This window comes from Mytilus californianus, unplaced genomic scaffold, assembly GCF_021869535.1.
Source record: "Mytilus californianus isolate M0D057914Y unplaced genomic scaffold, xbMytCali1.0.p SCAF_7, whole genome shotgun sequence".
Lineage (NCBI taxonomy): Eukaryota > Metazoa > Mollusca > Bivalvia > Mytilida > Mytilidae > Mytilus > Mytilus californianus.
Window position 1 is genome coordinate 106355718 of NW_026262723.1, and position 14240 is coordinate 106369957.

A 14240-nucleotide genomic window follows, 5' to 3' on the forward strand; every position below is an offset into this window, starting at 1 on the left:
TGATTTCATCAAAAATTGAATTCTTGGGGTTCTTTGATATGCTGAATCTAACCATGTATTTAGATTTTGGATATTGGACCATAATATATAGGTGAATGTCCAATTTAAAATTTTTAAGTTCTTAGACCATATTCATTCTGTGTCAGAAACCTATGCTGTGTCAAATATTTAATCACAATCCAAATTCAGAGCTGTATCAAGCTTGAATGTTGTGTCCATACTTGCCCCAACTGTTCAGGGTTCGACCTTTGCGGTCGTATCAAGCTGCGCCCTGCAGAGCATTTTATTGTTATTTGAGGCTGTATAGTGTAAATTTCGTATGTTTTTTTTTTCCTTTTCCTTTTGGAATGAAGCTCAGATCGTAAATGATTGTCCAATGTGAAGATAGACTTTTGTAGATCTTTCTGAAATAAAATAAATTATTGTTTGGCATATTATTCACCATTAGTGGATCTACTCCATACAACATTTTAGAATACTATGTTTACAAAATAGGACTTTTAAGAGAAGGGATCTTGCATTGATTTTCCTTGTTGTTTTAACTTTAAGTCAACTTTGATATGCACTTTAAATATGCAAAGAAAAATATATACCATCATGTCTTATTTAATGAGATATTTCAGTTTGATTTTGGCATATTTGAGGTAAAACTCCAACTTTCATATTTCAATATTTTTCCCAAAAAATAAGAAAACTTTAAAACATTTGGTGAGAGAACCAGGGCTTCCAAACGATCATATTGTCTGGTCTTGTCTGGTAAATCATATAAATAACTTCTTGTGCCGAGGCTGAAATGGACATTTTAACATAGTTCAGAAGAAAAAAATTGAAGTTTATGCGATCTTTTTGATCTGACTTTTTGCCTAAAACAGCCACACATTTACGGTAATATAGGTGACATGATGAATAATTACTATCAAAACAAACCCTACTTTAATACCCTCTCATTACAATCAAGGTTCATTAGTTCTCTAACAGCTGAAATTTACCTGTTCAGGCGACAGGTAAACTATTTTGTACCGGACATTGATGGGTCTATTAAAAGTTATTTTCTTAAATTTCAGAGGTTTGCATCTAATTAATTTATTATTTAGTCAACAAGATTTAGATTATCAGAAAACATATATAAATATAATTTGATGACAATTTAAAAAGGTAGTAATAAAGGTTTTACGCATGTGCACAGGTGTGAGATTTAATTATGCATCCGAATTTTCAAAAATGCTAAAAATATCATTGATACCTTTATCTAAAGTTCATTTAGAGTGTTTTCCTGAGGAAACAACGCGGAAAGAGCTACTTAAACTCAATCGTGCTTTGTTAACGTACACAGATTTTACGTATCCGTCTCTGGTCTGTGTTTTACCATTGTCAAGTCAACATCTGGTATTAGGAAAATGTACTTTTTAAAAATGAAAGTGAAGTTATTGACAGAGTAATTTTGCACAAATAAAGAGTCTGTGGCAGATATTAGTACGCTGGGAGTCCATATGCTTGATTCAAAACTAAAAACAGAAAACCTAGTTTTTTAAATATCAGGGATTATTTTTTTGATTTTGGCTAATGACAAATTTTGTGGTTGGTTATTCAAGTCTAAGATTAAAATGTCAGTCATAAATTGGAACTTATTGATGATAGGAAAGTAACCTGTCTTTATTTGTCTCAAACTTAATGCCCACACAATATATTTTGCATCCTTACATGCACATCAGCATATGTTGATTTTATATTAAAGGTTAATGGTACAGAATTTCTGGAGTGCTGAGACCAGGTTACCTGGTCATACAGTAGATCGACTGGTTGCCATGTTTGAAGCTATGTATTCTCCCAGTACAGAACAGTACTTTCTCAGTTATGCCACAAACCTTGTTCTTGAGATGACATCCAAAAGTCCAGATTACCAGAGGGAAATATTTGAGTTACCATTAGAAGATTGTAAATTTCAGGTAACTACTTAACATGGGTTGAACATAATGCATAAAGATGGTACACGTATTGTCTAATAATCACTATATGTGCAGTCATATTTTATCTGGATGTATCATCATTATCGTTCTGTACAGACATTCTTATACAATAATTAAAGTTTCAGATGACTAATCCAAAACGAAGTTTGATATTGATAATGTGATTGAATTTCTGGAATAAAGGGCTAAAAGAGTCTTCGAAGAAGCAGATAAACCTGGACTTAGGCGTGCTGTTTCAGGCTGCGGCAACAGCATCAAAAATGTATTAGATTGTGATCAGGTCTGTTTATGGGGAACCACTAGTGGTAGGTCAATGATACCTGGTATGCAGATGTATTAGCATTAGCACATCTCATTTCAATGGAGATTATTTTGCACTCCCCCCCCCCCCCCCCCAGTCATAGTCTGTTGACTTTGAATGTTTTGAATAATTTATTATATGTTAATGTTGGTGATTAGGTCAGTTTAAGATATGTTAAGTCGTTGTCAATAATATTTGGTATGCAGTTGTATTAGCATTTGCAAGTCTCCTTTCCGGGAAGATTACATGGCCCTGCCCTATCATCATGGTTCATTGACTTTAAAACTTTTGCAAAGTTTTGTAAAAGTTTGTGTTTAGGTTTAAAGAGAACCACTTATGATAAGTCAGTGGTATTTGATATGCAGTTTTATAAGCAAATTGGCATTTCTTATTTCCTTAGAGGTTATTTGGCTCTGCGCCTTCATTGACTTTGAATGTTTTGTATAGTTTACATGTTTAAATATTAGATTTTAATTCAACATTAGCATTATACTATCAAAATTACATTCAGGTAAGATATATCTCTGTTTCAACAGTTTATTACTATATGTTACTAGTTTAAATGTTTTGTGTTTTTTTTTTATCATCAGGTTTTGATGCAGTTTTTAATAATTTTTATATTAAAGCTTAAGAGTTCTGACATAAACAGATACAAAAGACTTTTTTCAGGATTTGAGTGTGAAGTCGTCATGGAGACACAGGCATGCTGCAATGACCCCATTATTTGCTACAACCTTGGCAACACAGACTGACATGGAAGAAGGAGAGAGTATGAGTGTTAATGTCAGGGCCACTCAACAAGATGTTCAGTTCACTGCAACACAAGATGGTTAGAATTTCTTATTCCATTATAAAGCCTGTCCAAAATAAATGTTATATATTCTGAAACTCTCACACTAGTTTTATATTTTGATAATGCTAGTTGAATTAGCTACTGTTATATGTAAAATTACTCTCATTTCAGTGAAAGAGATATATTAATTGTTACAAAGACAGTACTGATTTTAGTTTCTTGTGTTGGTAACTTAGATATGAATTATATATGATTATATGAACAAAATTGAGAATGTCATAAAGGGATGACATCTCATCCCAGCACATGTAACTTCCCAGGACACTTATTAATAAAGAAAACATGACTCAGTATGTTGGTCTAGTACAAAGCAATAAAATATTCATATGACGTGTTACTGTCCTGAATTTGTATGTTTTGTTTAAATTGGACATTTAGCTCCCTTTAAAATTAATAAATCATTTCTGCATGGTCAATCATGTTCATGTTTTTTTTAATTTCAGCCTCACGTGCACCATTTAATTGGTTGACACAGAGCAGTTTGGATACGTTCACAGACTTCAGCAGTGTAGGGACAGAAACATCAAGCTCCTTAATGTTTACAGTGGGGACTGCAGATATGGCAGCAAGGGCTTCCATTCATCGTCCATCATTGAAACCAAGATCAGGGTTTGGTAAATCAAGACCAGGAGCTCAAGTTAAAAAACAAGAGAAAGCCAATGGTTAGAATATAATCAGAAAATATGATTTTGAAGGTTGATAACTATCAAATTTGTTTAAAAAAGGTTTTATTTAATTCATAGTAATCTCTGTTACTTTCAGAAATATTTAATTATTGTCGTAAGATTTCACACAGTGTCTTATTTCTATAGAGTATTTTTTATATAAATCTGTACTTTATTTAGCTAATGACTTGCAATAAAATTATGATTTTCAGCTGTTTTCTGTCCACAAAGATTTCAGCATTGTACAATTTTATTTTTGCACAGATATGTTTATATTTAAGTGAAATGACTTCCTCCTTTTAAAAAAAGCTACTTAAATGTAAACCTACATTTTCAGCCCTTTCATCATTTGACAGCTTCATTGTATTCAAGGAAAATATATCCATATGCAACCTAAGTATAGATTTTACTGTACTCAATTATTTCATCACTTTTTCAGAGGAAGATGATGCAGATAAAAGTGAATTTTTCCGATTAAAGAGGAGATTCAAAAGAGACGATGAGAAAACCAGAGTATACTTTGCCAAAAAAAATATCAGGGTCCAACAAATGAGAGAGGTAATTTGATGTCAAATGGGACATGTAGTAAAATTGAAAGAAGCATCTTAAACTTTTGAACTGAAGATAGTATACAGTTTTTGTCGAGCCTGCAAACTTTGACGCAGAAAGCTCGACATAGGGATAGTGGTCCTCATTTTCTTGGTTCAGTGACTACTGGGGAAAAAAGTTCAGATTTTTTGTAATGTTAATTTCTCTCTTATGAGTAATAGGATAACTATATTTGGTATGTGGGTACCTTGCAAGGTCCTCATGCTTGTCAGATAGTTTTCACTTGACCTCGACCTCATTTCATGGATCAGTGAACAAGGTTAAGTTTTCGTGGTCAAGTCCATATCTCAGATACTATAAGCAATAGGTCTACTATATTTGGTGTATGTAATGATTGTAAGGTGTACATGTCCAACTGGCAGGTGTCATCTGACTTTGACCTCATTTTCATGGTTCAGTGGTCATAGTTTAGTTTTTGTGTTTTGGTCTATTTTTCTAATAATGTATGCAGTAGGTCAATTATATTTGGTGTATGGAAATATTTTACGATGTACATGTCAGTCTGGCAGGTTTTATTTGACCTTGACCTCATTTTCACAGTTCATTGCTCAATGTTAAGTTTTTGTGTTTATAAAATTGAGAATGGAAATGGGGAATGTGTCAAAGAGACAACAACCCGACCACAGAACAGACAACAGCAGAAGGCCACCAACAGGTCTTCAATGCAGCGAGAAATTCCCGCACCCGGAGGCGTCCTTCAGCTGGCCCCTAAACAAATATATATACTAGTTCAGTGATAATGAACGCCATACTAAACTCCAAATTGTACACAAGAAACTAAAATTAAAAATAATACAAGACTAACAAAGGCTAAAGGCTCCTGACTTGGGACAGGCGCAAAAATGCGGCGGGGTTAAACATGTTTATGAGATCTCAACCCTCCCCCTATACCTCTAGCCAATGTAGAAAAGTAAACGCATAACAATACGCACATTAAAATTCAGTTCAAGAGAAGTCCGAGTCCGATGTCAGAAGATGTAACCAAAGAAAATAAACAAAATGACAATAATACATAAATAACAACAGACTACTAGCAGTTAACTGACATGCCAGCTCCAGACTTCAATTAAACTGATTGAAAGATTATGTCTTCATCATATGAATATCAGGCACAATCCTTCCCGTTAGGGGTTTAGTATCATACCATCATAACATATATGAGAAGAACATAACCCGTGTTATGTCTGTTTTTCTAATGCTGTATGCAGTAGGTCAACTATATTTGGTGTATGGAAATATTTTACGATGTATATGTCAGTCTAGCAGGTTTTATTTGACCTTGACCTCATTTTCACGGTTCATTGCTCAATGTTAAGTTTTGTGTTTTGGTCTGTTTTTCTTAAACTTTAAGCAATAGGTCAACTATATTTGATGCATGGAATGATTTTAAGGTGTACATGTCTGTCTGGCAGGGTTCATCTGACCTTGACTTCAGTTTCATGGTTCATTGGTCAGTTTAGAATTTCCATGGTTTGGTCTGTTTCTTTTATACTATAAGCAATAGGTCATCTCTATTCTGTGTATGGAATGATTGTATTAAAGGTGTACATATATTTCAGGCTTGGTTTATCTGACTTTAACCTCATTTTCTTGGATCATAAATGTTAATGTGATACTTGTAGTAAAACTTTATATGTAGGACTATCAACATAAAATCAATGGTCAGTATAGTAGGTGAGACATTTCAGTGTGTGCACTCTTGTTAAAATAAAGATACAATACTTATATATCTGCTTACCCTTCGGAAGTCTACATTTTGGTTTTGACAAGTTTAGACTAAATGTCTTTAGTTGAAAAGAATTTCCTTACCAAATTTTGCTTGATAATGTGTATAAATTAACTTTAACAGACAGTGAAGTCATGTAGTTGCATTCATTACTGGTACATTATTGGTTTTTCAGATGGTGAAAGCTGAACAAAAGAGTAAAAGAGAGAGTCAAGTTACTATGTATAGAAAGTATCGTATTGGTGATTTACCTGATATACAAATTAAATACTCCTACATTATAGCTCCACTACAAGCCATAGCTCATGTAAGTTATATGGTATTTAAAATACTATATTTTATAAAAATAATAGTTCAGTTGTATGCTTCAAAGAAAAAACAACTTTATAGTTAATCCTACTTCAATTATTGATATTATTGACTTATTCCCATGGGAACCAACTGTGCTCCTTTCTTTAATGATATTATTGACTTATTCCCATGAGAATCAACTGTGGTCCTCTTCTTGCTGACTTGTACATTTATTTAAATGAGGCTGACTTCATACAGGAGCTTTTTAGGAAGAATGGAAAGAAGCTATGGTTATCCTTTAACTTCACGTTCCACTATATAGATGATGTCTTTTCACTAAATAATTCAAAGTTTGGTGACTATGTTTAACGCATCTATCTCGTGAAACTTGAAATAAATGATACAACAGATACAGTTAAGTCTGCCTCTTATCTTGACTTACATCTAGATCAGGGCTTCCAAAATTATTTTTAGCCAGCCGGACATTTTATACATTATCCCAATTTTAATCCCTTAAGACTAAATAAACAAAAGGCAATTATGGTAATCAGTTGCCGAGTTGGGCCATCCCAATTATTGACATTAAAAAAAAAAACGATATTAAACTTTCTTTGATTCAGATTCGAAGTTCTGACGTAAACTGTTAAATTGACAGTGCATCATTCGAAGTGTGCAACATCGGCGTACATATATCTGCCTTAGACTCTTTATTTGTGCAAAATAACGTTGTCAAAAACTTTACTTCCTTTTTTAAAACATATACCTGATGTTATCTTGACAATATTAAAACATGGACCAGAGACGGATACGTAAATTCCGTGTACGTTTGCAAAGCATGAATGAGTGTAAGTAGCTCTTTTTCATTATTTTTTTCAAGAAAATATTCGAAATAAACGTGAGATAAAGGTATCAATGACAATTTAAGCATTTTTTGAAGAAATTAGGATGCATAATTAAATTTCACACCTGGGCACATGCACACACATGTACTAGTTCAAACAGAGACATGTCTCTGGTTCAAACAACGTGGTTATGACGATTTTTCAATTTCACCTTTTTAATTTTTTCATCAAATCATATTTGTAAACGTATTTCTGATTATTTTAATCTTTTTGGCTAAATTAATTAGATGCACACCGCTGAAATGTAAGAAAATAACTTTGAATAGACCGATCAATGTCCGGCTCAAAATAGTTACCTGTCACCTGAACAGGTAAATTTCAGCTGTTCGACAACTAATTAGCTTTGATAAAAATGAGAAGGTATTAAAGTAGGGGTTGTTTTGATAGTACTTAATGATCATGTCACTTTTATGACCGGCTGTTGCTGTTAAAGGCAAAAGGTTGGGTCAAAAAGATCGCGAATTATGTTAAAATGACCATCTCTTAAGAAAGCCTTGAAAACTAAAAGTAGATGACCGTTTCATGCTTTGCCCAGCTGGACTTTTACCGGACATTATACAAATGTCCGGCATATACGACTGTTTTGGATGCCTTGATCTAAACATCTAGAAATTGATAATGTTGGTTGGGTTGAGAACAAAACTTTAGGACAAAAGAGATGATTTCAGCTTCCCAATTGTTAATTGTCCATTTCTATTAAGCAACATTCCAGCAGCACCTGCATATGGAGTATATATCTCCCAGTTGATACGATATTCCAGGGTTTGTGTTTCCTATCACGATTTCCTGGATAGAGGGTTGCTGCTCACAAGGAAGCTATTAAACCAAGGGTTCAAAGTGTTCAAGTTGAAATCATCCCTTCGAAAAAATTTTGGATGCCATCACGAATTGGTTGACCTTTACGGAATATATGTTTCAATCGTCGTAACCACAATCCTGTTCTCCTTTTCTTCGAATGTGACATACCGAATTAGACTTATCACTGGGTTTGTATTTACATGACTAAAGCGACTAGTGCCACATGTGGAGCAGGATCTGCTTACCCTTCTGGAACACCTGAGATCGCTCCCGGTTTTTGGGAAAAGAATGTGGTTTTTTCAACACTGCCAAGACATAATGGGAACCTTGTGATTAGTATGAGCTTTCAGATGTCTACAATCTGATGTTATGATAATTTCTTTAATAGGATTTTGTTATTGTATTACAATCTTTTGTTGTCATGGTTACTTTTATTGTATTTTATTGTTTTGAAAATTGGTTTGATTTCCATCCTGTGTTGTCATAGTTTCTTTCATTGAATTTAATTACACCAAGAATTTGTTTTATTACAGAGGGACAGTACAATAGCTAAGTTATTGTTTAGTGAGGTGTTTAAAGCTATATTTAACAAAATGGATGAAGTAAAACCAGAACGGGAGATCCAGGAGAGCATTAAACAGATTAATAGTAGTATCGATACAATCCTGTCAAGTTCTACTAACTATTTCCCACCTTTTATAAGCTGTGTTCTTGTAAGTTAATTTTAAGAATTTTTGATCAGTCGCTAGGACTTAAATGTATATGGTAAGGTCTATTTAGTGGGAGGAATAGAATTGATAATGGAAACGGGGAATGTGTCAAAGAGACAACAACTCGACCAAAGAGCAGAAAACAGCTCAAGGCCACCAATGGGTCTTCAACATGGCAAGAAAATCCTGCACCCGGAGGCGGGCTTTAGCTGGCCCCTAAACATAAATGTATACTGGTTAAGAGAAAATGGACATCACACTAAACTCCGAAACATATAAATGAACCAAAATTAAAAAAACATACAAGACTAACAAAGGCCAGAGGTTCCTGACTTGGGACAGTGCGTAACTGTCTATGTTAAAAAAAAAGATCAAAATATGTGCGAGTAATAACAGTTTAAGTAAAGGGTGTCAGTAATTAATCTGAAAAACAAAAAAGCACAATGAATCTAGTAATACTATTGTGATACAAACATGGCTGACATATGGTATACTGTAAGCGATGTAATTGTTTTATGTTTCAGTGTGCATTTTAGTTAGATTTTTAAGTAATGCAGTAAGAAATTTTATACTGATTTCTAAGTTTGATTTGACAATATAAAAAGATTGAATGATATAATGAAACTATTTTTTGAAAAATTAATCTTGAAGTAATAATTTTTCTACATTTATAGAAGTCAGTTTTGACTGTTGGATATTTTAGTAAGAGTTTTCATATGCTCATAATTGTTACAACAAGAAAAAGAAAAGCCTAAGACACTACACTTTTTTACAGAGTAGTCTATTACTTCAGCTTTAGACAGTCAAGTTAGGATAAAAGAAAAAAAACATCAGAAAAGACATCAAAATTTATTGAAATTGTATTCCAAAAACATTGAATTAATGAACATACATAAGGATTTTTTATATTTTTAGGATATATTGTTTGAATTAAGAAATAAATTAACTGTAGATGTTAGTAATATCAGCTCATGTGCAGTCATCAGTAATATACAACCATTAGGTAGGTACAATCATTTCTAAGTTTAATATCATTCCTTTTCCATATTTGAGCTATTGCCATTATTGTGTGCCATTTGCTCAATGTGTCTGTTAATTGTGTGTCCCCCATGCATGGAAATTTGCTAAATGTGGTGTCTACACACAACTAGTACTGTTGGGCATAAGCATAATATATAAGAAGGTAGAAGAGCTAGACATGTGCACTATGTTTTGAAATTGATGTAGTATAACTTCATGGTGGACTACCTTAATCCAGAACTTGAGCCAGAACCATTCCATGTTCATTGAAATGCTAAATCTGGATCAAACCCTAATTTTGTTTAAGATAGTTTACCAGGAAGTTGTGGTCAAATCCACATGAAACTTAGTACACATGTTGATTATGATGCGAACTTTTAAATGTCGTATAAGTTAACACAGATGTTGAGGTTCACTGTTCACGGAAATGTGATAGTTCGAGCATGGCATGGTGCCTATAGACACATTTTTTTTTTTTTTGAATAACTTAATACCGTACTTATGTGAAGTGTATTTGGTAAATAAAATCTTTTTAAATTGAACTCTTGAATTAAAGCAATTATGTGACTAAATACCAATGAGATAGAAATTCAGCAGTACAAAAACCAAAAGGCATTTGAAGTTCAACATTTGACATGGCCACCTAAACTATCAAACTACTGATATTATAATTATGCTCTCCTACATTCAAATAAATGTAGCTGTACTTCAGAGTTGATGTCAAACAGCAATATCGTGAATATTGCATCCAAACCATGATTTTGTATAATGATCAAAGTTAATAATTTCAGTATATTGTTTGTAAAAAGTGTTATGAAAGAAAGGAGTTTAAAATCATTTTGCTTTTATATCCAGCATTAGATATTTGTTTACGTGGTAAAACCTTTGTCAAATATGATGTGTGTAAAAAATGAATTTAGAATATCATCTATCACCAGGTATTGTTGTTTTGGAAGATCAGTTGATTGTTCAAGGTGGTGATGAGGCAAGAAGTTCAAAGAGAGGGCGTAATGATGGTTTAACAGTGTCAAGGGATATAGCTACATGGATAGAACTTGCCAGGTAAGTAATTAAAAGAGTGGTCGTAATGATGGTTTAACAGTGTCAAGGGATATAGCTACATGGATAGAACTTGCCAAGTAAGTAATACAAAGAGTGGGCGTAATGATGGGTTAACAGTGTCAAGGGATATAGCTACATGGATAGAACTTGCCAGGTAAGTAATTAAAAGAGTGGTCGTAATGATGGTTTAACAGTGTCAAGGGATATAGCTACATGGATAGAACTTGCCAGGTAAGTAATTCAAAGAGTGGGCGTAATGATGGGTTAACAGTGTCAAGGGATATAGCTACATGGATAGAACTTGCCAGGTAAGTAATTCAAAGAGAGGACGTAATGATGGGTTAACAGTGTCAAGGGATATAGCTACATGGATAGAACTTGCCAGGTAAGTAATACAAAGAGTGGGCGTAATGATGGGTTAACAGTGTCAAGGGATATAGCTACATGGATAGAACTTGCCAGCTAAGTAATTAAAAGAGTGGTCGTAATGATGGGTTAACAGTGTCAAGGGATATAGCTACATGGGTAGAATTTGCCAGGTAAGTAATTAAAAGAGTGGTCATAATGATGGTTTAACAGTGTCAAGGAATATAGCTACATGGACAGAACTTGCTAGGTAAGTAATACAAAGAGAGGGCATAATGATGGTTTAACAGTGTCAAGGGATATAGCTACATGGATAGAACTTGCCAGGTAAGTAATTCAAAGAGAGGACGTAATGATGGGTTAACAGTGTCAAGGGATATAGCTACATGGATAGAACTTGCCAGGTAAGTAATTCAAAGAGAGGACGTAATGATTGGTTAACAGTGTCAAGGGATATAGCTACATGGATAGAACTTGCCAAGTAAGTAATTCAAAGAGAGGACGTAATGATGGGTTAACAGTGTCAAGGGATAAAGTTACATGGATAGAACTTGCCAGGTAAGTAATTCAAAGAGTGGTCGTAATGATGGTTTAACAGTGTCAAGGGATATAGCTACATGGATAGAACTTGCCAGGTAAGTAATTCAAAGAGTGGTCGTAATGATGGTTTAACAGTGTCAAGGGATATAGCAACATGGATAGAACTTGCCAGGTAAGTAATTAAAAGAGTGGGCGTAATGATGGGTTAACAGTGTCGAGGGATATAGCTACATGGATAGAACTTGCCAGGTAAGTATAAATACAAAGAGTGGGCGTATTGATGGGTTAACAGTGTCAAGGGATATAGCTACATGGATAGAACTTGCTAGGTAAGTAATACAAAGAGATGGCGTAATGATGGGTTAACAGTGTCGAGGGATATAGCTACATGGATAGAACTTGCCAGGTCAGTATAAATACAAAGAGAGGACGTAATGATGGGTTAACAGTGTCAAGGGATATAGCTACTTGGATAGAACTTGCCAGGTAAGTAACTCAAAGAGTGGTCGAAATGATGGTTTAACAGTTTCTAGGGATATAGCTATGTGGATAGAACTTGCCAGGTAAGTAATACAAAGAGTGGTCGTAATGATGGTTTCAACAGTGTCTAGGGATATAGCTATGTGGATTGAACTTGCTAGGTAAGTAATACAAAGAGATGCTGTAATGTTGGTTAAACAGTGTCGATGGATATAGCTACATGGATAGAACTTGCCAGGTAAGTAATACAAAGAGATGCTGTAATGTTGGTTAAACAGTGTCTAGGGATATAGCTATGTGGATAGAACTTGCCAGGTAAGTAAAACAGAGAGTGGTCGTAATGATGGTTTAACAGTGTCTAGAGGTATAGCTACGTGGATAGAAATTGCCAGGTGAGTAATACAAAGAGTGGTCGTAATGATGGTTTAAGTGTCTAGGGATATAGCTTCGTGGACAGAACTTGCCAGATATGTAATACAAAGAGATGCTGTAATGTTGGTTAAACAGCGTTACAGGATATAAGTGGTTGGATAGATGTAGCAAGGTAATTAATACATTGGGTTTAATGATGGTTTTACAGTGTCAAGGGATATATCTGCGTGAATAGATAAGTACTCTGTATGTTCTGGCCTACAAGAGTTGTCTGTTCTTGGAGCAGGTATTAAGTATACTCAATTGAAGTTATTTCCATTCAGAAGATTTTTTCTGTGCAACCCAAAAATATTTTGAAATAGGTAGTGAAAAATTGCATTGATTTAAAGAAATAGAATACTATAAATTCAGAAATGAATGCATGCATTTATTATTCCAAATCACTGATCAAACATTTTGTGAAGGAAAATCACTACTGAAATTATGAAGTTTTTTTATTTAAAGTGAACCTGATACTGTCATATTTTTTCTAATGATAAAAAAATATTCCAGTAACTCCTGAATTTACAATACCTGACACATAAAAATTGACAAAGGAGTGAAAAGAGACGAGAAATAGCACAATAAATAGATAATCGGGTTTTCTGCATATAGATCTTGAAAAATATAAGCCCTTGACAAAATATGAAGCTTTTTTACTCATTTGCTATGCTCACTCGCCAAAAAAGTTAACATTGTGACTCTGGGCTAATATTTTACGATATCAATATGAAGAAAATGTGATAATCTATTCTTGCATGTACATATCAAGATATCTTTTGTAGGTTATACAAGTCAGTAGATGAGTTTGATGTATTACTGGGTATATTTACAAACAAGTTAGGTACAAAAGAAATAACAAAGAAAGCCGTGGAAGCAGAGTCCAGGTGTGATTATCATAAAGCAAGGACCTACTATGAAGAGGTAGGATTTTCTGTTATAAAGCATTCCCCCCCCCCCCCAAAAAAAAACAAATATAATGCAGGAGTAATAATAATTGCTTTATCCATCTCAATCTGTCTGTCTGTCATAAACAAATGCATTGAGGATGAAATTTCCATTGCTTATTTCAAATCAAACTTATACCAATGGAAGATATAGGGAAGGGAAATAAGCCTATTGATTTAAAGTCACTGTTACTAAAAATATTTAAAAACAAGTGCCCTATTCTTTGTCACCTCTTCATTTTTATATACAAAATCAAACCTCTGCTTAGTTTTTTTTTTGTATACTATGACGTCCGGAAATAAAAAACCATTAAATGCTGACTCACATCTATGGTTTTCTTTTGTAGGCATTAGATAAAGACTGGTCAGCAGATGCGAAACCATTAGATGCTGAATTAGATCTGTGGGATGATTGTAGAATGAAGGTATGATAGATGCAGCACTACCTTTTGTTTATTCAGCTCAACACCATATTTACTAATTTAAAACATCACTTTTGCTGAAATCAAATTTTGCAAATTTGAGTAAAGAAGTCTTCAGTTCTGACAGACTTGATGACAGATTGTTTTCACATTTCATTAACTTTTTATTA

At 33.8% G+C, this 14240-nt stretch overlaps 1 protein-coding gene across 1 annotated transcript in view; it reads left to right on the top strand.

The window, feature by feature from the left end:
* Positions 1 to 14240, top strand: part of LOC127709617 (DNA-dependent protein kinase catalytic subunit-like) — a 144516-nt gene that overhangs the window by 84892 nt on the left and 45384 nt on the right. Inside the window, exons 60-69 of the mRNA XM_052215221.1 lie at positions 1736 to 1946; positions 2938 to 3097; positions 3565 to 3783; positions 4226 to 4344; positions 6297 to 6428; positions 8646 to 8825; positions 9738 to 9825; positions 10781 to 10904; positions 13487 to 13625; positions 13996 to 14073. Of these exons, the coding sequence (XP_052071181.1) occupies positions 1736 to 1946; positions 2938 to 3097; positions 3565 to 3783; positions 4226 to 4344; positions 6297 to 6428; positions 8646 to 8825; positions 9738 to 9825; positions 10781 to 10904; positions 13487 to 13625; positions 13996 to 14073 (1450 nt within the window). The remainder of the gene's footprint in view (positions 1 to 1735; positions 1947 to 2937; positions 3098 to 3564; positions 3784 to 4225; positions 4345 to 6296; positions 6429 to 8645; positions 8826 to 9737; positions 9826 to 10780; positions 10905 to 13486; positions 13626 to 13995; positions 14074 to 14240) is intronic.